The sequence below is a fragment of the Panonychus citri genome, unplaced genomic scaffold (genome assembly GCF_014898815.1).
Source record: "Panonychus citri isolate SS breed McGregor unplaced genomic scaffold, ASM1489881v1 Contig00135, whole genome shotgun sequence".
Taxonomy (NCBI): Eukaryota; Metazoa; Arthropoda; class Arachnida; order Trombidiformes; family Tetranychidae; genus Panonychus; species Panonychus citri.
In genome coordinates, this window is record NW_026515540.1 from 1,743,397 (window position 1) to 1,770,612 (window position 27,216).

Consider the following 27,216-nt stretch of genomic DNA (forward strand, 5'->3'; position numbering starts at 1 on the left):
GAATTTTAATGATTATAAACAGAAATGATTGATGAAAAAACTACAATTAATTGATTAAATTAAGAAAAATTAATTTAAAAGTTAAATTGTTATTAAAATTATGACGTAAAGAGAAAAACTGTTTTTATTAATCAACAACTTCCACATAAATAGAGACTTGATTCCTTCAGCTGGTTATCGCTTCTCGGCCTCCTAGGCTAAGATCAAAGTGTAGTATCTGTTCTTATCAGCTTGATCGCTGGTACCCGGCGCACTCCGTCGGTACGCGATTGAACATATTTTTGTGAACGGATGAAAGTCTAGGCTTGCCTAGACCTCATCACGGGTTGACCTGGCATTGCAGTACCGCCAGGAACGGCCCACATAAAAAACAATCCAAAAGCAGAAGCACCAAGAGTATCAGCTGACTTGTCTCTCTCTCTCGGCTTGTCAGTTTGTTCCTTTTTTTTCCCCTTTTAGGTTTCCCTCCTTTCGAAAATTTTTTGGCGGTTTTGTTGTTTTCGCATTCGTCCGATTAGTTGGTTTTTTCGTCAACAGATGGAGCCACTTATTCGAATTTCGGAAAGATAATCATTTTTGTTTCTTTTCTCTTTTTTTTTCATTTTATTCTTTCATCAAACTTAAACTGATTCACTTATTTTTCCGTCACCAAGTTTTTTTTTTGTTTATTTGTTTCTTTTCCTCTGAAAATATTTTCTACTTTTATTCTGTTTAATCAATTGATTTGATTTTGAGAATTATTCTTTTTTCTCCTTGTGATGATTGTGTCTAAGTTTGTGTGAAATTTTTTCTTTGGTTGTGTTTTAGTTTTTATATCTTGATTCCTTTTGGTTTTCTATCGTTTCATCATTAAGCCTTTTTGTGGATTAATTTTCTGTGGTGTCTTTTTGGTTTTGTGTGTTTCTTTTTTTTCCCCCGTATGGATTTATTGTTAATTCCATTTCCAATGGATTATTTATTATCTTAAAATTAATTTAACAACATTTTTGTATTGAAAGTAAACAAGAGACAGAGAAAAGAAATAATCAAATCAGCTTGAAAATGGTCATCGTAACAAAGGTAAGTTTGTTCTTTTCTCTTCTCTATTAAAACAAAGTCTTTTTTCTACTTGTTTTTTCTTTTGTTCTTTTATTTTATATATTAATTAATTTTAATTACTTATCTTTAGGGTGATTATATTTGGATTGAGCCTCAATCTAAAAAAGAATTCGATGTTGCCATTGGAGCTCGGGTTATTGCTTCAGAAGGAAGAAGAATCAAAGTAGAAGATGATGACAAAAAGGTAAGTTGTTATTTCCTTTAGTTTGAAAATTTTGGTGACTAATTTCCTATCGATTCTCTTTACCTAACTAATTTCATGGAGGAACGTTTACTTTTTACTTGATTTCATCCATGAATTGGTCTAAAAGAAAATGAGGGACAGAAAAAAAAGAAACAATAATATTATGTGAGAGAAAAAAGGTAATAGAGGTGATGATACTTTTCCAAGGGAAAAGGCATCTGTGTTATTGTTGAGTTTGCATAAATGAGTCTCTGCCGCTAAATACAGGGTGGAGAAGTTGTCTGTTTATAGAAGCTTTTCTCATGGGCTGGCCGTTGACAGTGTTTTCCATTTGAATTAGGTTGATGTTGGTTGAAGACAGGTACAAGGTAAGGGAAGAAAGAGAATAAGAGAGAGAGAGAGAGAGAGAACGAAAGGAAAAAAAGTAGGAGTTGGTAAGAGTCGAAAGGAAGTTGCCCTTTTTTTATCTTCACTTTGCATCACCATCATCAACATTTTCTACTTTTTCTTTTTCAACCCAATCTTTTGTTTCGCTTTTATTTCATTCAGGAGCAATGGCTTACACCGGAACGACGAATAAAAGCAATGCATCCATCATCAATTAAAGGGGTTGTGGATATGATTTCCCTCGGGGACCTTCATGAGGCTGGAATACTACGTAATCTTCTCATCCGATACAATGAGAATCTCATTTATGTAAGTAGTAACTAAATTTCGTTATCGTTAATTAATAATTTTCTCTCTTTGAAAACAGAAATTTAACTTTTCTTTTTTTTCTTCTTATTCTTCGATATCATAGACATACACCGGTTCAATTTTGGTCGCTGTAAATCCATATCAAATACTTCCCATTTACACAGCTGAACAAATTCAGTTATACAGGGACAGGAAGATTGGTGAATTAGAGCCACATATATTTGCCATTGGAGACAATGCTTACAATAATATGAGAAGATACCAGCAAGATCAGTGTATCATCATTAGTGGTGAAAGTGGAGCTGGAAAGACAGAGAGTACAAAATTGATCTTACAATATTTTGCTGCAATTAGTAGGCAACATTCATGGATCGAGAGACAAATTCTAGAAGCAAACCCAATCTTGGAAGGTAAATTGTTTGTATATACATAAAAAGAAGCAAATTTTCAATCAACACATAAGAAAAAACAATTAGCAGTTTACAACTAAACGAAAATTAGAGAATCATATTCACACAACAAGGTAAAGAGAAAAAAAGACAAAAAAAAAACTCGGACACACCTACACACATCTTTCCATCAGAAGTACTCATACATGTAAAGTTTACCACATCTACATAAGGACGATCAGGAAACAGAAGAAGAAGAAAAAACCAGAATAACATCTCATTCTCATATAATCTTTTAGTCTAATTAAGATAAAATCAGTTCTCACTGTGTTTAGAGAGGGAAAGAAGCAGATATAACTAAAGGATTGCACCCATAAAAGTCCAGAATGATGATGATGTTCAACAAAAAAAAGGGAAGAAATAATTTCTAGAATGAGATGTTTGTAATTACTACAATATGTGGATAGTAGTAGTTGTGTATGTGCATTATTATTATATTTACCTGACTTGACAACCGTATCGTACGCGATAGAGTAAATATGATAAAGAAAGAGGAGAAAGACTAATGGATGATAACCAGAATTTCTTATTCCTTTTTTTCCGCGTGGAAGCTTCTTAGATAGTTTTTTATTATTATTATTCTTTCAATTACTGATATTGATTGTCTAGCCCTAAAATTGATAATCTTTTTTTTTCCCTTTCATCATGATCATCTTTTTTTTTCAGCTTTCGGCAATGCCAAGACAGTCCGTAACGACAACTCATCGCGGTTTGGTAAATACATTGAAATTGATTTCAACAAACCAGGATTCATTGAGGGAGCCAAAATTGATCAATATTTACTTGAAAAGTCACGGATTGTGCTACAAGCTCAGGATGAACGAAATTATCATATATTCTATTGTATGTTGGCCGGAATGTCAAAAGAGGATAAAATTCGTCTCGAATTGTCCGATGCATCTAAATTTTTCTATCTCACTCAAGGAGGTTGTATCACTTGTGAAGGGAGAGATGATGCAGCTGAATTTGCCGATATAAGGTCAGCATTGAAGATTCTCAACTTTACCGAACAAGATTTTTGGGAAGTTCTCAAAATTTTGGCCGCTCTTTTACATATTGGAAATATCAAGTATAAAGGTGAGCACGCAAATAGTTAATATACATGTTAATAATTATACAATTGGAGGGAGAGAGTGATTATTAATCATGAAGAGAAAGATGATGATGTTGTTGATGATTATATTCCAAATGAGATCATCAACTTGTTACTACAATTAATATATTTATGCATGTGGGGGTGAGATTTTCGGTTAATCAGGTGTATTGTGATCACTTAAAGGTGTTGGATATTCAGTTATCGAATCAGTGTCAAAGTAATCAAGAACTTTTCAGATTAAATCAGTTATAAAATTTTCTTCTCTTTTCCGTTTCATCTTCTTTTTTTCCCTCTCATTTCCATTTATTAATTTTCTCTCTTCATCTCTCAACTTTCTATCTAATTGTTTTGAGTTACCATCTTAATTTGTTCTACTGATAATATTCTCATCTTCATCTTATTAATAATAGAATGAAAAATCAACCTCTAATTGGAGTAACAATTTGAAATCACGATTAACCAACCAGTCCATCAAAATTAAATTCTCAATCAATTTTCAGCCTTTCAATTTGCTTTTATAACTATTTACAACTTTAGTTTTTTTCTCCATCATCTTCAATTCACTTGCTCATTCACTTCATCTAAATGATGATGATGCTAAATGAATGATGGTAACTTTAATTTCAACTAACTCACTCTCCCATTTTCAGTTTTCTTTATCATTTAGTTTTTGTTTGTGTCTGTTCAGGGATTAACTGTTAATTGTTTAGAGTGAGTTGCCTCACACACTCACGATTAGCTTCCATCTCTCTCTCTCTCTCTCTCTCTCTCTCTCTCTCTCTCTCTCAACATAAACAGGCCACTTAATCTCACACTCAATTTAGTAACAGTTAGCTAATCATCTTCACAATTAATTTATCATCATATTGTATGTGTGTCTTGTTTACCATTTAACGGCCTTCCTCCTCGATTTGACTCTCTCTCTCTCTCACTCATTTGTACTTTTCATCTGTGTGTGTATGTGTGTGAATAACAACCATGATGATAATGATGATGTCAAGTTTCATGTGACAAAAAAAGGGATGATAAATGAGAGACGAGAAAAGGTTGACCGTTATATTGAAACATTTAATTGAATTCAGTTATTTTCATTCATCACTTATAAACTATCAGCTCTTCCGCTTGTCCTCAAAACCTTGAACGTGTCTATTAACAGTTGACCATCCTATTGTATTATTATTGTGTATGACCACTTAAATACATGAGATAAAACTGACCACATCACTTTTATCATCATTAAGCTCATCGTGATACATTTAACCTTTAATACCAATCAAAGCAAGTTTAAAATTCATCAATTCAAGAAAATTTCATTACTTTGATTGGAGTTGATTGAAAAAAGATGAATTTAAATATGATTAACAAAGTTATTGATAATCTCATTTATTTAATAAATTAACTATCAGTAATAATTAATCAGAACTTGGGTAGTTAGGTAATTGATTGATTCACTAATTTGATATTTTCTATTAATTTTTTTTCCCAATTATAAATCAGCTCTCACTCTATGAGAAGTTAGCGTTTCATTAAATGTTATTATCCTCATTCAATCATGACTGATGATAGTATTCTGATTGTTGTTAATTGTCTTAATCACTTGCACCTAAACTTACTCAAATAAGAAAGGTAATTGTTTGACATCTTTCATTATCACGATCATCATCATCCACTATTAAAGATATTACTCTGATCATTTCTCTCAAAATATTCTCAAAGTTGTTCATTGAATTAGTGTCTTCTCAATCATTTCATTGATTAGTTTTTTTTTCTCGCTAACATCATGATAACAACAACTTTCCAACGGAAACGCTTGACAGAAAATAGCTTATTGAAAATCGGGATATTATTTATCAACAGGTATCTAGAGCCTTGAGGGTAAGATGATGATTGGAATTGAGTTGAAGAAACAAAAAGAAGAGAAATTTGGATGATAAAAAAAAGATACGATGAAGATGCAAGAAAAGGGCAGAAATGTCAATTCATTGATGTTTCCATCTAGATTAGCGCCAATTTGAAACTGGTTTAGGTTTAGATTCAAGTTCAGTGTTTATCTGAACAAGTTAAGTGTATATCAACTATCCTACATCACCATGATGATGATGATCATCATCATCATGCTTAAACATTTCATGCTCTATTGGATCATCATCACTAACATAACAATAACAACGACGAAATATACCAAATCTCTTAGACTGCCCTTAAGATGATGATGATAACAAATTGATTGTGTAAGAAAAAATTCAAGCTACTCAAAATTAATTTAATGAAAGGTAAAATTGAACATCATGACAGTTGATAAATATCCAGTTATCGAAAGGATCAATTCAATCTAAATCATCTCAACTTATCCTTATGATTTTGTTATCAAGATAGGAAATGGTTATGATGTTTAGATTTCAAACATCGGTGTTAATTTCATCTCTTACCTTTCCATGTAGTCTCTCTCTCTCTCTCTCTCTCTCTCTCTCTGGTTAACCAGATCAACCCACCTCATAACCCTATGCTTATTTATGCGGCGATATTTACCTGTTCATAGTGTGTCGAAAGCCACAAAACCGAGTGTTTTTCTTACCATTTTTCTGATTTCAAGTCAATCTTTATGCTCAACAGCATTTCTCAGGTAAAGCAATTGAAGGTTACTTTAAACGTATCTCTCTCGATTCATCTTCTTCTTATCATCATCATCATCATCCCTCCTCTCCTTGTTGCTCCTGTTGAAACAATTCATGCAGTAAACCTTTTTTTCTGAACTGAAATTTAAACTGCTAAAAAAGCAAACCCAACAAGAAATTGAATAACTATAACGTTGTTAGTTAACTAATGTAGTTTTATTTGTTGTTATTTCATGAGGAAGATTTTTTCACCCAAAATTCAATGATTAAGAGAGAGTGAAAAGAAATTGTCCTAATAAAGTTTTCTTGTCAATTTAACACACTAGCTTGATCTCACCCACCATGATAATTACATCTCCCTTTCTCCCTTTGAAGGTTTTTTATATATTCTATTATTTTTCTATCATCATCTTTAATCATTGTTTCGAATTGAATTGTTACAATTTATTCTCTCTCTTTTCATACCTCCGGAAGTTACTTGTTTTCTCCAGGTAACAACGTCAACAAATCAGAGAAAAACGTAGCACTCATTGTATCCTTTTTCTTTATTATTCTTTCTTACCTTTCCACTGATAATGTTTTCCATCATGTGGTAGGTCTTTGATTCTTGTAACTTAGAAAACTGGTTAACAAACTCTGGTTTTCGGTATTATCTCAATCAGAAAATCTTAACTATTCAAGGAACAAGTTTTTCTTTCTGTTGATGCTCATCATCAACAACACCATCATCTTAATCATCAGAAAGAGGAAAAAAAAGTCATTCCAATCAACAACGAAAAAATCTTCATTATTATCTCAATGAAAGTGTATAAGCTTTTGTTGATTTGATTAAGAAATGAAACTTGAAACCTTAGGCCAATAGCAAGAGTAACTATTCAAGTAACCAGTTAATTGTTGGTCAGTCAATATTGATCATAATCATAATCATCATCATCATCACCACCAACAACAATCATTTTTTATCATCATAAAATTAAGTAACAACAATTCACAATGATTCAGCTTTTTCTAGGCCAAACTTAACCTTTCATTAATTGTAAGTTTAGTTACAACAATTATATATGACGATTCATTGATCTGAGCTTTAAAAGCTCAATACAATTAAACATGAATCTTTTAAATCATATCATCAGTATACATAAAATTGAATCAGGGTAAACCCATTTCATAGTTAATATGAGAAGATGAAAACTCGTTCTCATTCATCATCATCATTCCTCATCTTAATTCATATTAAATTAGTGAGTAAAGAAGGAAAATAGAGAGAGAGAGAGAGAGAGAGAGAGAGAGAGAGAGAGAGAGAGATTGTTCTTGTCAATCAAGCAACAATTTATCATTAACTGTTAACTTTAACCCTGTAACACAAGTACATTGATTTAATACGAATCATCATCATTATAACAATAACTTTACTATTAATAAATTATTGTTATGGTTGACATTTTACCTTTTTTACCTTCATCTTAATGGCTATTTAACATTTGATTTAATATATTTTCTCTATAAATATCATAACAATTAAATATATCTCACAAATATGATGATAATTGTTGTAAACTTATAAATCTTTCTGCACTCTATGAATAATACACTCTGTAAGTTTAAATTGTTAACCTGTTGATAGTTAATCTTTCATACTTATTTCAATCTCTTTTTCCTGATTTATCTTCATTAACCTCATGAACAGTTTAATCTTCCTCTCAGCCCTCATGATACTTTCGCTCCCTCTTAACATCTCTCACCATGAAACCTTATTTTTCTCATATATATTTTATCATCATCTTCATGTTTAGCTAATTATTACCTTTGTCATCCTCCAAAGCTAAATTGTTACAGATTAAACTTTAACAAATTAAATGGCTTCACCTGAATGTTTTCCCTTATCTATCAACAGTCTAGAAAATTGCTGACTGATGAACTTTGAATTACCTTCAATAGTTTGATAATTAATTAGAAGGAAAAATAATTATATCAATTATCTGATATATGATTTGAGTTACTCGTCTCAAAGTATTATTAGTTTTAAATTAATAGATTGGGCAAATGAGATTACAAGAAAAGGTTGATTTCTTAACGTCTTAATCAAACTAATCTGATAATCTTTTTCTAATTTATTATTATTATTAACTCTTTCCAATAGCTACAATTGTCAATAACTTAGATGCCACCGAGATAACCAATGCTGGAAGTGCTGGAAGTGCAGCTAAATTACTGGAGGTTAATCATCAACATTTAATGGACGCACTGACCACTAGAACCATTTTCGCTCACGGAGATACCGTTGTCTCTAAAATGTCCTCAAGTCAATCGGTTGATGTTCGAGATGCTTTTGTCAAAGGGATTTATGGTCGCATGTTTGTCTGGATTGTCAACAAGATTAATTCAACAATTTACAAACCTAAATCAAGTTCAAATCATTATCGAACCTCAATCGGTGTTCTTGATATATTTGGATTTGAAAATTTTAACGTCAATAGTTTTGAACAATTTTGTATTAACTATGCAAATGAAAATTTGCAACAATTTTTCGTTAAACATATATTCAAATTGGAACAGGAAGAATATAATCATGAGAGTATTAATTGGCGTCACATTGAATTTGTTGACAATCAAGAAGCTCTCGATTTAATTGCTGTTAAACCTTTAAACATCATGGCTCTGGTTGATGAGGAATCCAAATTTCCCAAAGGAACTGATAAAACTTTGTTGAATAAGTTACACCAAACTCATGGTGGTAACAATAATTATCTTCAACCTAAATCATATGTTAATCAATCGTTTGGAATTAATCATTTTGCTGGAGTTGTTTTCTATGACACCCGAGGATTTTTGGAGAAAAATCGAGATACATTTAGCGCTGATTTAATTCATTTAATCCAAGTGAGCAAGAATAAGTTCCTTCAGTCTTTGTTCATTCAAGATATTGGAATGGGAACCGATACAAGGAAGAAAACTCCAACTTTAAGTGCTCAATTTAAACGATCACTTGACTCACTGATGAGACAATTAAGTCAATGTCATCCATTTTTCATACGATGTATTAAACCCAACGAATATAAAAGACCGATGATGTTTGACCGAGAATTATGCTGTAAGCAACTTCGATATTCTGGAATGATGGAGACCATTCGTATTCGCCGAGCAGGTTATCCAATTCGACATACATTCCTTGAGTTCGTGAAAAGATACCAATTTCTTGTTAATGGAATTGAACTTGCCCACAAACTTTCCGATTGTAAGCCCGTTGTGTCCCACATTTGTTCCCAAGTGTTTGGTAATAAAGCGGACTATCAATTGGGCAAAACTAAAGTGTTTCTCAAAGATGCACATGACTTATTTTTGGAACAGGAAAGAGATCGAGTGTTAACTAAGAAAATGATGACCGTCAATCAAGTTTTTAAGGCCTGGTTTTATCGGAAAAAGTTTCTTCGCACAAAAAACTCAACCATTATTATCCAACGTTTCTGGCGTAGTTATATTCAACGTAAACGTTATCAAGCAATGAGAACAGGTTACCAACGATTACAAGCACTGATTCGATCTCGTATTTTAACCCATCGTTTTAAACATCTTCGTGGACATATTGTTTCGTTACAATCTCGATGTCGGGGATACTTGGCTCGTCGAGAGTTTAACAAAAAGTTTTGGGCAACAATTAAAATTCAAGCCTTTATTCGTGGTGCAATTGCCAGGAAACGTTATGGTAAATTGAAGATTGAATTTCGCCAGAAAATGGAAGCTCTTGAATTAAGGTTACAAGAGGAGGCTCATTACCGTAAACAAATGAATCCACAGAAAGCAAAGGAAATCGCTGAGGCCAATTATTTGCAACGGCTTAAAAAACTTGAAATTGCTCAACAAGAAGAAGAGATTATTGGTAAAAAGATCATCGAGGAGAAAAAAGCAGTGATCACTGATGCAGTTCATCGGCAAGATGAAGCTCTGGATGATTCCAAGTTAGTTGATGCCATGTTTGACTTTCTTCCAAGAACCGAAACCTCAAGTGAAACAAACATGATACCAAGTGCATTCAAAGACCTTGAACAGAAACACCGATCAGGTGAACAAGTATCCGATGGTGAACCGGAAAACATTATACCGGTTCCACATGAAGAGGATCATGAAGATCTGTCCGAATATAAGTTCCAAAAGTTTGCCACAACCTATTTCCAAGGAAATGCAGCTTATTCATACCAAAGGAAACCAATTAAACAACCGTTACTCCCTTTACCCACCCAAGGTGATTGTATGGCTGCAGTCGCACTTTGGATAACCATTTTACGATTCATGGGAGATCTTGCCGAGCCCAAATTTCATACCATGGCTCGTGATAATACCTCTGTAATGACCAAAGTATCGGCTACTTTGGGTCGTAATTTTATCAAATCAAAAGAGTTTCAAGAAGCTCAAGCAATGGGCTTAGAAATGGAAAACAGTGAACCCGCTCGACCCGCTAAACGAAGTATTAGAAATAAATTAGTTTCACTTACATTGAAAAAGAAAAATAAACTCAGTGAAGATGTGCGAAAACGCCTTCAAGAAGATGATATTGCCGCGGATACTTATTCAAGTTGGCTTGAATCTCGACCAACATCCAACCTGGAGAAACTTCACTTTATCATTGGTCACGGAATTTTAAGAGATGAACTTAGAGACGAAATTTATTGTCAAATTTGTAAACAATTGACCGCTAATCCAAATAAGAGTTCACATGCTCGAGGTTGGATCTTGTTAAGCTTGTGTGTCGGTTGTTTTGCTCCCTCCTCGAAATTTGTAAAATATTTGCTCAATTTTATTCGAGAAGGTCCACCCGGATACGCACCTTATTGTGAAGATCGACTTCGTCGTACCTTTGCCAACGGAACTCGAGGTCAACCACCATCATGGTTAGAATTGCAAGCAACTAAGTCAAAAAAACCTCTCATGCTGCCAATCACTTTCATGGATGGTAACACCAAGACACTTCTCGCTGATTCAGCAACAACAGCGCGTGAACTTTGCGCCCAATTGTCGGAAAAGATTAACCTTAAAGATCAATTTGGTTTCTCTCTTTACATTGCCCTTTTTGACAAAGTTTCCTCCCTCGGAAGTGCCGGTGAACATGTTATGGATGCGATCTCTCAATGTGAACAATATGCCAAAGAACAAGGAGCTCAAGAACGAAACGCTCCATGGAGACTATTTTTCCGTAAAGAAATTTTCGCCCCCTGGCATGATCCAACCGAGGACACGGTGGCAACTAATTTGATCTTCCAACAAGTTGTTCGAGGTGTTAAATTTGGTGAATATCGATGTGACAAGGAGGAAGATCTTGCAATGATCGCAGCTCAACAGTATTATATTGATTTCGGCGATGAATTAGTTCCCGATAAGTTAATCACTTCACTACCCAATTATATTCCTGATCATTGTTTCCAAACAAATGAGAAAAACATTGAACGATGGGCTAATTTGATAGCTAGTGCTTATAAAAAGGTAAATATCCTAATTGTTTGAACAAATTGTTTAGCAAACTATCCTACTCACAATTAAGGCTCATTTTATCCCTTAACTCAATTGTATCAAAATAAAATAAGTCAAATACTCAAGAAAAGGTCAATCAAAGATGAAGAAAAGATGAAAAAAAAACTGGTTTATCTTGTAAATTGTAACATTTCACAATCATGATTATCATCATCATCTCATCATAATCATCATCCCACTCTCATATTGTTGCATAATGGTGATTAATCAACAATGACAATTGTGTTATCACCAATGATGAATATGATATAACATTGAGAGAAAAGTAACTTGATTCAATTTTCTCACTTAAGATGTATGATAATCGGCTAAATTGTCATCCTATTTAAAGTTAACATTATTTACACGACCACAATCAAGATAATCAGTCAATCAATTACCAATCTCACTTCTCACAATTATAATACTAGAGTAATTGGAAACATCATCAGATAAAATAACTTGTATTTTTTTTCTGATCATTTTTACATCAACACAAATCAAAATGATCTCAAACATGAGATGATAATTTCACGATTTCTTTCATATCCAATCTTTGATTGTTACAATTACAATTTATTCAGTTCATCAATTCATGCTGATTGTTTATCTTTAGATTTGTAAATTTTTCCATTTTACAATTGAGGATTAATTCATGTGATTATAAATTTAGCTCAATGTTAACTTAATTTATGATGAGTAATTTAATTTAAATTTACATAAATTCATTACTCATCTCATCATCATCATCATCATTTATTATCATGTTGAGAACCTCAAGATTATGGTTAAATTGTTAATGGTCACAATTTATTAATATGAATTAATTTTTTTCTCTTTCTACATTTAGAGTTACTATTATCGTGAAAGGGTTTCCCCGCTCAAGGTTAAGGAAGATGTTGTCGAATATGCCAAATTTAAATGGCCTCTCCTATTTTCCCGTTTCTATGAAGCTCTTCGTGTCTCTGGTCCCAATTTACCCAAAAACGATGTTATCGTAGCCATCAACTGGACAGGAATTTATTTCGTTGATGACCAAGAGCAAGTTCTCCTTGAATTGTCCTTCCCTGAAACAACATCAGCTCAAAGTGAAAAAAGTGCCAGACCATTTATGCAAAATTTCAGTATAACAACAATACGACGGGAAGAGTTTGTCTTCCAATCGCCCAATTCAGCGGATATTTGTGATTTGGTCAATTTCTTCCTGGATGGACTAAAGAAACAGTCTAAATTTGTCATCGCCATTCAAGATTACAAAGGGGAAGGTCAAACAACCCTTGCCTTTAATCAGGGTGACCTGTTGATCCTTGATGAAGGTTATACCGGTGAACATGTAATGAAAAGCGGTTGGGCTGTTTGTAAACTTGAAAAAAGCGGAGAGCGAGGGGATGTACCAACCGAGTATATTTACGTTTTACCGACCACAACCAAACCACCGAATAATATATTAGCCCTTTTCACGGAGGACATTAATTTCGGAGACAATTCATCAAGTGGACGTAATGGTCTACCTTATGGTGGACACATGAATGGTTTTGATAATAATGAGAAGCCTCATACTCTTGAAGAGTATGCTCTAGATCACTTTAGAGCACCACCCAAACACACCTTACCTCGAACATTAACCTTCTCATCGGCTCGTCGTCGTAATAATGATCAACTTTGGCGTCACTCAAGGGAACCAATTAAACAACCTCTTCTCAAAAAGCTACTTAATAAGGAGGAATTTAATCAGGAAGCTTGTTTTGCATTCAATGCGATTCTCAAGTATATGGGTGATCTTCCCTCTCGACGAACTCGAAGTGGAAATGATCTGACCGATCAAATTTTTGAGGGTCCACTTAAATTTGTATGCAAATTTCATTCCAATTTGTATCTACTCTCATCCTCCCTCTAAACTAATTGCTCTTCATCTCTCAACTATCCAATTATTTCCTACAAACAATTGATTTCTCTTCTCAAAATGGTCTAATGTTTATTTTTCTTATTTTTCTTTCTCATTTGCATCCAATGAACTTTCAACTGAATTACAGGATATACTTAGAGATGAAATTTATTGCCAAATTATGAAACAACTAACAGATAACAAGAACAGGTTTGTTACTATTTATTACGATTGTTGTTTTTTCTACTTGCTCTTTACTCTGGTTAAGTTGTTTTTTTTTACTTCTTTTCTTCATCATCTTCTATTTTCCTACCTGAATCATGAGAGAAGTTGAAACTGCTCAACCGAAATTGAGAAGAAGAAGAAGAAGAGAAAAAAACAACTTCTCTTTCGTTAATTGTTATTCATTCTAATTTGTATTTATTTATTTTCTTCTACCTTATTTTCATACTCTTCTTCTTGTGTGTGTAGGTTAAGTGAGGAAAGAGGTTGGGAACTTATGTGGCTTGCAACGGGACTTTTTGCTCCAAGTCAAATTTTACTTAAAGAATTGATGATCTTCCTCCGTACCCGACGTCATCCCATTGCCATCGATTGCCTTCAAAGGCTACACAAAACTTTACGAAATGGTCAACGAAAGTATCCACCCCACCTTGTTGAAGTCGAGGCCATTCAACATAAGACTACTCAGATATTTCATAAAGTCTATTTTCCTGATGATACGGATGAGGTAAACATAAACACGTTGACGAATGATTATCACCATCAAGCGAACGACGTTTTTTTTACCAGAATGTCACCGACAATCTGATCTTTACATTAGATTTTTCCTTTTCATGTATTTTCTTTCTGATCCTCCTTTCAATAATTTCAATGTCTCTATTATTTAATCATCATTATTGAAACTCTCTTTCTAATCTATTATTATTGTTATTATTTTCTTCTCAAGGCTTTTGAAGTTGATTCCAGTACACGGGCCAAGGATTTCTGTCTGGATATTGCTCAAAGATTGAATCTCAGATCAGCTGAAGGATTTAGTTTATTTGTTAAAATCGCCGATAAAGTGATAAGTGTTCCCGAAGGCGATTTCTTTTTTGATTTTGTTAGACATTTAACCGATTGGATTAGGAAAGCAAGACCATCTCGAGACGGTAATCATCATGTTAATTATATATTCACAAGCGTTTCTACCTATTAACACCCTTTGAAAGAATCATTATCATCAACCTGAGATAATGTTTTCTTTTTTTCGGGAGTGTTGATACTAATCAACATTATCGACAAGTTGATTGATTATTTTTCCATTGATTGTTATGTTCAACCTTAAAAGGGATTAACCATGAAAATGTATTTATCTTTCTGGTTGAAAGATTTTACCTGAGAATTTAGTAATTGTTAATATTGTTATATTTTCCCCCTTTACATGGTTTGGTGACACGACGATCATAATTTATCTCACTCGTTAGGTGAAACGATTATGAACAAAATGATTAATCATTTTAAGAATTAATTTTCTTTATTCTAATAACTATCTATTTCTCTTAATTATTTTAGGTTCTATTCCTCAATTCACTTATCAAGTTTTCTTCATGAAAAAATTATGGACCAATACAGTTCCAGGGAAAGATGTAAATGCCGATATTATTTTCCATTATCATCAAGAATTACCCAAATTACTTCGTGGTTATCATAAATGTTCAAAGGACGATGCTGTCCGATTGGCAGCCAATATTTATCGAGTCAGATTCGGCGAAAGTAAAAATGAACTCAATCATTACCCAACATGTTACACGAATTGATTCCCGCTGATTTAGTCAAAATTCAACCACCAAGTGAATGGAAAAAGGTAAAAATCAATGGTTACAATTTGCCATTTGATTGTATAATCAATAGTCAAGTTAATCTGATTGTTGAATAACAAGATTGTTTTTTTTGATTGTTGAGGTGATCATTTCGTTTGACTTTTACCAATTATCATCGCCACAATCAAGATCATCACTTTAATCATTGTTATTAAATCTGATTTGGGTCAAACCATCGTTTTGATTATCACAGTTTCAGCTAAATTAATGGTTTTACTGCATAATTTTAATAGGATTGGCACCTTAATTGTTACCAAACTATTTTACAACTACTATTGATCACTTTTTGATTAAGATTGATTTTGTTGATAGCAATTTAATATTAGCCTTAACTAAACTTGAAAGTTATCAATTGTCAAAGTAAACATTATAATTATTATCATTGTAAATTTTACCAATTATAATCAATTGATTTAAATATGCCAGTGTTTGTTGATTAACCAAACAATTAGTTACAATCTATGATGATGTATATTTAATTTTGTTAATGTTAATTAGTTTTTGCTCAAATTTTGTAAATTTAATAACAAATAATTAATATAATTAACCTGGTTTTCACATTAGGATAATTGATCACTTGTAATCACTAGAGAAACGTTAATTGCTAAATTAATTGATTTAGTTGAGCAATTTATCAATTTTCAATGTTGATTGTTATTTATTAATAGTTAACATTGAAATTGTACAATTTATTAATATTTACAGTTTAATTACATCCTCAACAATAATTATTATTACAATGATAAGCAAACATTGATTCATAAACATTAACAATGTTGAGCAATTAACTTTAATTGCTAAAAATATTACCTTTGATAATCACCACTTTACCTTGATTTGATTTTGTTTTTTACCAACGGAAAACAATCAATAATAATGTTAATAATCAAACAAGTCCAAATCGCCAACTTAATTAGTTGAGTTTTGAGTTTTTATCATTTCTACAATACAATCAATTTTGATTGATATAAGTAAAGGTTAATCAACTTAACCAATAATCATTACTGTTTAATATTTGTTAGTAACAATAATAATATTATTAATGATTAATTTAATTGAGTGATGTAAGGATTTTAATTGTCTGCTCTTTACAAACTCAACTCACATCATGATTAAGCTAATTGTAAATTAAGATGAACCATGAATTTTGTTTTCTTTTTTTAAATTGTTACCAGGATATTCAATCAGTTAACCGAAAGATGAATTATATGTTTTACCTCTGCTCATCTTTCACTAATCATCATCATTACCTTCATCTTCATCCCTGTCTGGTTCATGTTACAATTTATTTGCTTATTAATTGTTATCGTTATTATTTGAACCTTAAAAACTGATCAGTTTTACAATTTGATGAGCTTATTGATGCATTGTTAATCAGTTTGATACAAACTATTAAATATCCTTAATAATTGATTTATTAGGGTGTGGATGATAACATTTTGTGATGAGAGTAATTAAATGAATTACCTGAGCATTTGTTCAGATCTTTAATCTGAATCAATCAATCTTGTTTGTTTACAATACGATTTAATCATTTATAAGAAACTATTACGATTATGGTTTTTTATTCATATTTGCTTTTCGGATAATAATAGTTGACTAATTGTTGTTTTTGTCTCTTTCTCTCTTTCTAGCAAATTATTCAATATTATAATCAAGATGCCGGAATGAATTCTGAGAATGCTAAGATCGCTTTCTTGAAATATGTCTACAAATGGCCAACCTTTGGTTCAGCGTTTTTCGAGGTTAAACAAAACGGAGACACAAATTATCCTGAACATTTACTAATCGCAATAAACAAACACGGTGTTAGCTTAATTGATCCAGTTTCCAAAGATATCCTAGTGACCCATGCATTTACCCGTATCTCCAACTGGTCAAGCGGAAACACCTATTTCCATATGACCATCGGTAATCTTGTCAGAGGAAGTAAATTACTTTGTGAAACACCCTTAGGATATAAAATGGACGATCTATTAACATCTTATATAAGCTTAATGCTGAGTAATATGAATAAAACGAGGGTTAAATAATGATAGCAATTGATTGTTATCCAATTGTCGATCGGAAATCGAGAATCGAGAAGACAATCAATGTAAATTAGCAAGATAATCAATGTCTCTGATTTTGATGAGAGAGAGAGAGAAAAATCAATTCTAACTGATAAATTACGATGATTAACATTTTTTAAATTAACTATTTATAATTATTTTCCATGTATTTGTAATATTTCAAATCTATTCCCATGATTAATTGTCACAATCAAACAAATTGTCAACAAGTTTAGTTGTAAATTATTATTATTATTATTTTCTTCATCAATCATTCCAAGATCTTAATCATTCCCAAATAATTATATCATCAAAATCATCATCTAAAGTAACATATTAGTTAAAAGATAAGTAGTTCTAATTGTAATCGAACCGAATTCTTAATAAATTGAAACAAATTGTTTGGTTTTTCGTTTAAACTTATTGTTTAATTGTTCACAATTCGGTTGCGATCATTTTTCCATTCATAGTTACATGATGATGACATTTTACTTTGTTCATCGTTTTCATGATCACTTTTCATCGCTTAAATTACCAAGAAAAGAATCAACTAATTTCAATTGAATAATAGTACGAATGTTAATTGTCATGGTAGTTAATTTATCTTCCATTGTGATTGGTCATTTGTTTGAATTTCACCAAAATAAAAATCGGTTGACAATCGGAATTGAATCTCTTCCGTTAAAAAGTTCACCCAACTAAATGAGATTGTTGTTGATTCCTTGATACGGAAAACAAGGATAACAATTTAACTTCTCATTGCAATTTAAACTTTTTTCATGTACGTGTGAATTAATCATCACAATTTAAATGCCAACAAAAAGCTATGATAAGTTACTTTATATCTTTCGTTAAGTTCATTGGTCATTCAATTGATTTCTGTAATTTCCAATGAGTCTGATATGATTTATCATGTTCTGTGTTTATTGTTAACATTAAATCAAGTTACTGGCTTAATTGTGAGTTCATCTTTATCTGGATTAACTGGTGAGACTCATGATGATATTGTAATGATGATAGAAAATTGGATCCAGAGGAATAAAAATCCATCTCTTGGAGAAAGGGTTTATCATATTAACATGGATTCCAATGGAGATGCCGCTCATTTGGATGACTCTTATGGTAAACGTTTTTATACACCTTCAAGTGAAAATGATAAACCACCACCACCACCGCTGCCGCCACGACCTCCAAGACCTCTACGGCCCCTCCGACCTGATCTAATTTCTAAATTTCCAATTGATACAAGACCGAAGCGGAGAAAACCTAAGAGGAAGTGGGTGAAATATCAAAGACCCAATAGACTTCATGGATTCAAATATTATGGACAATTAGGTGAATTGGGACCAGAATTTTTCGATCCGAATCTTGGTGAGTTTAATATCGTAGTATATTTCGTAATATAATAATTTTGATTTTTATTCTTATTCTTATTTTTCTTATTCGTTTTTTTCGTCAAGTTGTTCCAGGTAATGATAAGTTACAATGGAAAGATTTGATTGGGACCAATTTACAAACGCAAAAATTTTATTCGGGACTATTGGAAAATCAATTGGGCTCATTACTTGAAGATCAATCTTCCGGTCAACTCAGTTTCCCGTTCGTTCAAGGAAATAGACTCTATAACGATTTATTCAATGAAAAATACAACTATATCAAAGGGAATTATGATCAACCTCCGCCTCCACCTCCCCCTGAACCACCAAAACCCGATAAACATGAGCACAAGCACGAGCACAACCATGAACACAAACACCATTATCATGTAACCAAGACAAAGAAGGAGCATATTCACCATGTAACTGTTCCGGTTCCTTATCCAATTCATATCAAAGTTCATCGTCATTATAAGCATCATCAACATCATGATTCCAAGAATAATTATAATAACATTGCACCTTTTGCAATAGCGGCGGCGGTTGGCCTTCCATTGCTACTCGGTGCTCTACTCTTACCATTGGCTCTACTTTTCCTGACAACAATTGCCACTCTTTTAGCGGCTCTCGCAGGTGGTAACGGTATTTTCGGTGGCAATGGGGCCACTCTCATCCCGGTCACCGCTGCAACGACCAGCGGAGGTAGATTAAAGCGATCGGCTACCTCAGAATGGATTCATGATGAACAAAAATTAGATTCATTGTACAATTTCATAATGGGCTGTATTTACTCAATGGGAACACAATTGTCATCAGATTCAATTTCAAGATCATTTGATCAACTCATCTACTAATTTATTAAACTCATTACTTAATTTATTAAACTGATCATCATCAAATTTCAATCATAAATTATCATGTATTGGAACCAATTAGCAAAGTCAACAATTGGAAAACCAATCGAATTCAATAGACCAATAATCTTCCGGTCAATTCAAACTCGTCCAAGGAGATGAACTTTATAATTAATGTTGTCCAAGTTTCTTCATGGAAACTTGGACAACAATTTACCTGTGGAAAATCAATGAAATGAATTCGTATTGAAAAATGACCACAAGGAACAAGATAAAGTAATTGTTTGGTTTTCCAAATTTCATCAATTTCCAAATGATAACTACAATTTATCAAACTTTGACCTCACTTTCCCTCCTTATTTTCAAACATTGTGTTGATAATGTAAACATATGAAAGCCACAGAATCAACAACAATAAGAAAATACAAAAAAAAAGTCGAAATGTTTTGTTAAACAAAAATTGACCAGAAGAAAAAAGTTATAAACAAAATGTATTAAATATTGATAATCTTTTTTACCTTTACTTTTCCTCTCTTACCTGAGTTTTGTTTTCGTGGTCATCCAAATCTCCATCACTTTGACCGTTGCAAACAAATGTCGTCCTCTAGTTAATCGGTCAAGTGTCCACCTTTTATCTTTACTCTCTCACTATCACTCTCTTTCCTCCTCTTCTCTCTCACAACAATAATAATAATTGTAAAGGTCAAGGCCAAGTGATCAGTGGTCATCACCTATTTTACCTTTCAGGACAATTGTAAAGTCCAAGGTAACTCAGGATACCCTTAAAGATGATCACAGTGACTACACTAAGACTGATGATGATGACGATGATGATGATAAGAGTGGCAAAAAATGATTCCTTTATCATTAACATTATTGTTATACACCAAAGGTTAAACAAAGTCCAGGTAAAGTTTACCTTTATATCATTGATAACATTTCTCAACATTGATTGAATGATTTTTGACCAATAATCAAATCATTCAAGTGTTTATTCAATATCTTGACCAAACCTTTTTCGTTCAACTATTGTATTATAATCATTATCATCTTTTTGTCCAAAGGTCAGTGTCCAGTCCGAGGATTTGTGTCAATGCGAAGATGATTATTGTGAATATCAAATGAGCTGATTCGCAATCGTTTCCTAAATGATTGATCGATTCAATTTTCTTTTCTAACTTTTTTTTTCACATTGATCGTTTTCGACAATCAACTAATTCAATAACAATCATCTATTAATATTTAGAATATCAAATTCATTATTAAATAGGATATCCTGTTAAAAGAAAACGCAATTTGATTTAGATTCCAGGTCTTATAATTAATCATTGATTCCATGTTAATTTGATTGAATTTTCAATTTCTATCGACTTTGATTAGTTGATTGTAAGAATTTATTTTTCATTCTTTATTGGGAAAGAAAAATCTATCAATTCATTTAATTGTCACCGATTCTGATTGTTTGTTTAGAAAAAAGGTAGAAAATTAAATTGTTCTTGTTAATTGCGATTAATTATAATCTAAGTAACAATTTGTTTCCATTTGATTTCCTTTTTTACCTTTTTCCCTTTTTCCTTGAAACTGTTTTGTTTACTTTTTTTTCAACTAATCAACTAATTGTTATGGTTAATCAACTGTTTTCCGGTTACAATTTTTTTCCACTTAATCATAATTATTAATTTCTGATATTAACTCTTGGTGTTAATTTGGTGTGTTAAATGATAATTGCCAATAACCATTAATCAGTTACAATTATCTTACTCATAACAATTTGGAAACTGCTACTTTAGTTTCAGGTAAGTTAATTGTTCACAATCAAAAAGGAGACATTGTTTATAATGAAACAATACATCAATTCAATAGTTTCATTGATTAATCAAATAATAGATTTTTTTTAAATCAAATTAACTTTTGGTTAACATTGATTATTGGGTAAAAAACGATAAGATTACAATTTATGAAACTTTTCATTGATTTCAAAGTCAATTGAGTTAAATTAACAGGATTCTTTGAAACAATTGATTTAATTGTGCCAATTATGGTGATCCAATTGACTAGGGTTGATAATAATTAGTTGATTATTATTGCATTTAAAAGGCATTTGATTATATACCAATCACAATAGTAATTAATACTTTGATATATTTTTTTTTTCTTTAAAGGTAATAAATTAAATCGTTTGAGGTTAATTATTGATTCCAATTGGTTAAAATTGAATCAATGATCAGATCATTGTTGATTTTGAGAGTCAGATAAGTCCACTATTACTAATTGTAAGATTACAATGAAGAGGAACCAGAAAATGATCAATGATTAACTTTGTTAACTGTAATAAATCACTGATTGTTTACCGAGATCCATTGAGCATGTTCACAATTAATCTGGTTCACTATTTGATTCACTCAAAATTGTTGATCCACTGCGAGGCAATTTCACCATAAAAGGATTAATAAACTTTATCTTTGGTTAATTGTTAATCATGATGAGATGATTGCTGCTCCTTTTAAGTATTGATACATTGTAATTGCGAGGGAGGAATATGAGATTATGGAAATGGATTAACAATCAGGCAACATGGATATCACCAGATTCTGGTCTTTTGGGTACATTTTGGGTTAGAATTTTTTCCGCCTCAGCAATGTCACTCGGCATTTCGAGTCCTCGAGTTTCGGGTAATAAGACAACTAGAGCAGCATTGATGATGGAAAGACTACCAAAGATTGACAGAGAAACACCAATCGATGTGAACGCAGTCTAGATCGCAACGAGGGAGAGAGAGAGAGAGAGAGAAATGATTAATCTTTGATAGTGAGAAATTTAAACAACTTCGAAGTTTCTTTTTTTTGTTATCGATATTTTTTGGACTTATTTCTTTTCATATTCTATTACTTACCAATTCTTTGACAAAAGGAGCGATTATACATCCAAATCTTGCGGCAATTGAGCATGAAGCGAGTCCGGTTTGTCGTAAGATGGTTGGATAAATTTCGGAGGCATAAACGTAGCAAAGAGTGAAAGAGGATGTGACACAGAATTTGCCTATCATTGCCAAACAGACTCGAACTGTGGTGTCGGTGGGTGACAGAAAAAAGACCGTCGATAAGCAGGATAAACCTGAACCATTCATGAAATAGATTAAAAGTGTTTTCCTTCCGATATGTTTTAAGGCAAAAGAGGTGATAATGTAACTGGGAAACTCAACCAATCCAGCGAGGAAAAAGTTGATAAAAAGGTTCCCATTGAGATCACCGATGTTCAAAGAGAGACCATAGTAGACAAAAGCGTTTACAAAGTACGAAAAGTACAAAACGAGGCTAAATCGCTGTAATACTTTAGATCGCCAGAGATCGAGAAATCCAGCCTTCTTTTCTTCCAATTGTGTCTTGGTTTGCTAAGAAGAAGACAAATAAGAAGAAGAAGAGAGAACAGTTAGAATTGTTGTTGTTATTATTATGGAGATGGTGAAAAAAAGCTCATAAATCAGAGGGAGAAAAAATAAAGAGAAGAGAAAAATATATTTTCGAAATTAGATCAACACAATTTGCGAACTAACCAAATCAATGTGCTTCTTAAGTAAAGCAAATTTTTCTTTAACATTTGTGATTGATGATTTGTTCATTTCACTCGCTCTAATCATTTCACTTTCAGCTTGATCAATCTGGTTGTGGGTTAATTGCCATCTAATTGATTCAGGAATCTTAAATAACCATATGACCCAGAATAACTCAAGGAATGCATGGAAATAGGAGAAGGTCTGAAAATCTCTTAGGAAATAGTAAACAACAGGTAATATTATGTAACCGAATGCGAAACCAGTATCGACGGCGACCGATATGAAACCACGTTCATTGGTACCAACACATTCGAGAACTATTAAGAGAGAGAGAGAGAGAGAGAGAGAGAGAGAGAGAGAGAGAGAGAGATGATTAGTATGAGAAATAGATTGATGTCTCTTTTGGTGATACTCTGATGAAGTTTACACCAAATGAGTGAAATTGAGATGATTGAGAGAAAGAGAGAAAGAGGGAGAGGAAGATGATGAGATGGAGATAAGAACGTACGAAGAAGATAACCGGTGAGTGCACGCCCATTACTGCCAATTCCTTGGATAAATTTGAAGAAGATGAAGATTTGAATGGATGGAGAAAGAGCTAAGCCAAGAGCTGCGACAATTTCCAATGGCATAGCAATTCGAAGGACAGTTAATCGGCCATAATCATCGGAAAGTCGAGCAAATATAACAGCACCCAAAATGACACCTCCCATGAAACATGATTGCGCGAATGAGGCCAACCAAGAGCGGCCACAAACCAAATCCCACTAAGGAAACAAAAGCAAAAATTAATAATCGAGTGATGAACAAGACAGGAAATCTCATAATTCAATCAACAATTACACAATTCTAAAGCAGAAGGAGGAGGTTTAATTAGCTAATTACATTGTATGGTTAATCAACAATAAATGATTATGCTAAGATCACATAATAATCATGAATCATAGAAGTTAAATCTTCCTGTGATTCAATATCAACTAAACTGAAATTATCTTTGGTGAAAAAAGTTCACCCACCTTATCAATAACCGTTGTTATCCAAAATGATTTATCGTAAGTCCAAACTTCACAATCAGCTGAGCACAGATCAGTAGTATTCTAACAAGATGGATTGAGAGAAATTCAAATTTTAATTAGTAAATCATAAGGAGGAGTACGAATGAAGCCTCGTGGAAGATTCTCCATCGAAAATGTAAACATAAGAAACTGGATCGAGATTAACAACATACCTTGTAGATTAACGGTTTACTGCACCAATAATCAATCGGCGGAGCGAAAAAGGGCATTGACAATTTATCGAAAACAGAGAAAATCAAACAACTGAAATAGAACACGAAAATATTGGTATGCCAAAGGCCCCACCCGCCAAGAATATCGGAAACAGTTTCAATCTTAGCTTTCGATGGAGACATTATGAAAATGAGAAACAATTAACTAACTGAATTTAAAGATAATCAGAATTTTTCTTTCTCAATTCAGCTGATACAAGAAATCAGCACCATTGTTGTTATCAGCATCATCATAATCCTCACAACCATCATCCTTATATGTGACAATTAAATGTTCATCAAAGGGAACCAATTGACAATCTTGACTCTTTGTACTCTATGTAAATGGGATTCGTCTTAATCCATTTGGAATTATATAAAAGTAAGATAATCAACAAATTAAACTTGTGTTTGTCTCTCTCTCTCTCTCAGTCTTAGTGAGTCAATTTACCGTTAATCAAGTGAAAGATATTGAGGATAAAGAGGAGCATCGAGCTCATCAGGAGCCTCTTCACTATTTAGGTGATGTAATGATCTCGATAAATAGACAGAGAGATAAATGGTTACGATCAATTGGTAAGATACATGAGAATAATTAACAGAATGAGTGTAAAAGTGAAAGAATCCAATAAATGTTAGAATTGCCTGATTGTTGACATTTTAAGGAATAATTTTCAATTCTCCTGAAAACATTGAATGAGTGAGTAAGTGAGAGAGAAAAAAATATTCAGGATCACATGTGACTAGGGAAAAGTCAATCCCACCAAGAGAAAGTAATGAACATATAACACAGAAGATAAATTTGATGATCGAGATGATTAGAGTTTGATTGATATTGAATATTCACAATTAATCAAAAAAGGGGAATTATTGTTGATTTAAATTCACAGAGATGAATGAAAACAAATGAGAATATTCAATTGGCAATGGTAACCAAATATTAACCATAGAAACCAAATTGTAGGCGAAGAGGTAAAAATAACCGAAAATCTTGAATCTCGATTGCTCAGTCTCTCTTTGATTCCATTCTGATTCTCATGAATCACCATGAGAGAATGACCAATATCGTTGATTATCGTGGAAATTAAATCACAATCAAGAAAAGAATGACAGAGAAGAGAGAAAATAACAAATGCTTCTTAACGAACACTTTCACTTTCATCTGATCGAATTTCTTTCTCTGTCAATTGATATATTGATTCGATATTTGATTCTATTCTAATTTACTTTTTAATTATCTAATTAGATTAATCTTGTTAATTAGTTACCATCATTTGTCTTTGATATATTTGAGTGTTTACCGTTTGGTATCAGTTGATTAACTCCCATTAACTTACTAGAGATTATTAAATCTCTTTCATCAATTGGTTTCAATGGTTACGATTCATCATTTGATTAATTGTTTACTTGGTTATATTAATTGTTTGCTCCGATTCATGTATTCAACTTTGTTTAGTATTAAATTAATCAGATATGTCTATTTTTGGCTGTAATTAGTAGTTGTTCAATTAGCTAATCAGTGGGTTTTAAAAATCAATTTGATTCACAATTTTATTTGTATGAATTGATTATCAAGGTAAATTAATTGTTTCCTGGCAAAATATTGTTTTAATTGGTTATGATTTATCATTAGTTGATAAAGATAATTGTTGTTGTGATTTTTTCATTGTAATAACTTTGATTTATTTAAGGTTCATTTTAATCCGATTGGTTTTGATTGTTGTCTCTAAATTTTTGTATTGGTTGTATTAGTTTATTAATGAAGGAAAGTTACCCAATAATTGGTGGAAATTTGAAATTTATTGAATAATTGGTAAATATTGAGTTTTAATGATAAAAGTAAATCATGATGATTAGTTGAATTGGTGGATTGACATTTTGATAAGAAGGGAAAGAGAAAATGAAGAAAGTTAATTGTTGTTGATAATTGAGATAAAAACAACATCAATTTAAATGGACAATTACAATTTGAATGGCTAATTGTTGGAGGAAATGATTATGTTGATCTAATAAGCGATTGGTTCTCGTACCATTTACATGAATAGAAAACGAATCCTCCTCAATCACCTTATGTTACTTGATCATCTTAAATATTAGAAAAGGCCAAAGATGAAGAGAAAGAGAGGAGAGAGAGAGAGAGAGAGAGAGAGAGAGAGAGAGAGAGAGAGAGAGAGAGAGTAGAAGAAGAAGAAGAAGAAGATGATGATGATGATGATGATGATGATGGAAATTAGAATCTAGATGAAGATGAGAAAGAGAGAGAGAAAGAGAAAAAGAAGAGAAGAGAGAAGAAGAGAGAAGAAAAAAAAGAAGGTCAGACAATGAAAGAAAAGGAAAATAGTTTATTGAGAGTGTAGGTCATTCACTCTAATAGGTCCGTTCGTTTTATATTAAAGGTATCGGTAAATACGCGAAGATGAGGAAGATGAAGATAAAGATGAAGATGATGAAGAAAAGAAAGTAACAACTAACTAACTAACTACACACTAATAGGCGGGTTTGGCTTGAGAAAGTAAATGTTATAAGAAAAAAGCATTTCAAAGATTCTAAAAATATTGACTAGAAAAAGAGGAAAATGAAGATACAGTTGATGAAGAAGATGATGAACAACGAGATGAACATCAAGAAGAAGAGAAAGAAAAGAAAGAAAAAGTAGAGAGAGAGAGAGAGAGAGAAGATGGAGATGTGGATCTGTAGAGATGATGATGATAATGGTGGTGGTGATGGA

General features: G+C 32.4%; 3 protein-coding genes and 1 non-coding gene across 4 annotated transcripts; 3 read left to right on the plus strand and 1 right to left on the minus strand.

The window, feature by feature from the left end:
- The first annotated feature begins 162 nt into the window (after positions 1 to 162).
- LOC128391926 (myosin-VIIa-like) lies at positions 163 to 17,425 on the plus strand. Its single transcript, XM_053351885.1, is given in 13 exon segments — positions 163 to 1,059; positions 1,169 to 1,282; positions 1,832 to 1,978; positions 2,082 to 2,388; positions 3,094 to 3,504; positions 8,279 to 11,613; positions 12,491 to 13,489; positions 13,674 to 13,735; positions 13,997 to 14,255; positions 14,475 to 14,676; positions 15,080 to 15,289; positions 15,292 to 15,371; positions 17,022 to 17,425. Coding segments are annotated over 13 exon segments (6,543 nt in total). The 5' UTR covers positions 163 to 1,041; the 3' UTR covers positions 17,421 to 17,425.
- LOC128392135 (U2 spliceosomal RNA) lies at positions 177 to 368 on the plus strand. Its single transcript, XR_008325942.1, has one exon. It is a non-coding gene; the product is annotated as a U2 spliceosomal RNA (small nuclear RNA).
- Positions 17,426 to 17,977: 552 nt separating the features above from the next.
- LOC128391937 (uncharacterized) lies at positions 17,978 to 20,963 on the plus strand. Its single transcript, XM_053351899.1, has 2 exons — positions 17,978 to 18,809; positions 18,899 to 20,963. The coding sequence occupies exons 1-2, from the start codon at positions 18,341 to 18,343 to the stop codon at positions 19,666 to 19,668; spliced, it is 1,239 nt and encodes a 412-aa protein (XP_053207874.1). The 5' UTR covers positions 17,978 to 18,340; the 3' UTR covers positions 19,669 to 20,963.
- A 427-nt stretch (positions 20,964 to 21,390) lies between these two features.
- On the minus strand, positions 21,391 to 25,663 carry LOC128391882 (organic cation transporter protein-like). Its single transcript, XM_053351839.1, has 7 exons — positions 24,940 to 25,663; positions 24,450 to 24,844; positions 24,238 to 24,318; positions 23,730 to 23,988; positions 23,222 to 23,538; positions 22,562 to 23,059; positions 21,391 to 22,422 (listed from the first exon to the last, which is right to left on the minus strand). Exons 2-7 carry the CDS (start codon positions 24,630 to 24,632, stop codon positions 22,234 to 22,236), a joined length of 1,527 nt encoding a protein of 508 aa, XP_053207814.1. The 5' UTR covers positions 24,633 to 24,844; positions 24,940 to 25,663; the 3' UTR covers positions 21,391 to 22,233.
- Positions 25,664 to 27,216: the final 1,553 nt, after the last annotated feature.

Excerpts from the sequence above, each read along its gene's own strand:
- LOC128391882 (XM_053351839.1), bottom strand. The coding sequence starts at position 24,632 with ATGTCTCCATCGAAAGCTAAGATTGAAACTGTTTCCGATATTCTTGGC. Across the intron at positions 24,319-24,449 it reads GTAAACCGTTAATCTACAAG|AATACTACTGATCTGTGCTC; the intron begins GTATGTTGTTAA and ends CCATCTTGTTAG. Across the intron at positions 22,423-22,561 it reads CTCCTTTTGTCAAAGAATTG|ACTGCGTTCACATCGATTGG; the intron begins GTAAGTAATAGA and ends GTTGCGATCTAG.
- LOC128391937 (XM_053351899.1), top strand. The coding sequence starts at position 18,341 with ATGATTTATCATGTTCTGTGTTTATTGTTAACATTAAATCAAGTTACT. Across the intron at positions 18,810-18,898 it reads ATTTTTCGATCCGAATCTTG|TTGTTCCAGGTAATGATAAG; the intron begins GTGAGTTTAATA and ends TTTTTCGTCAAG.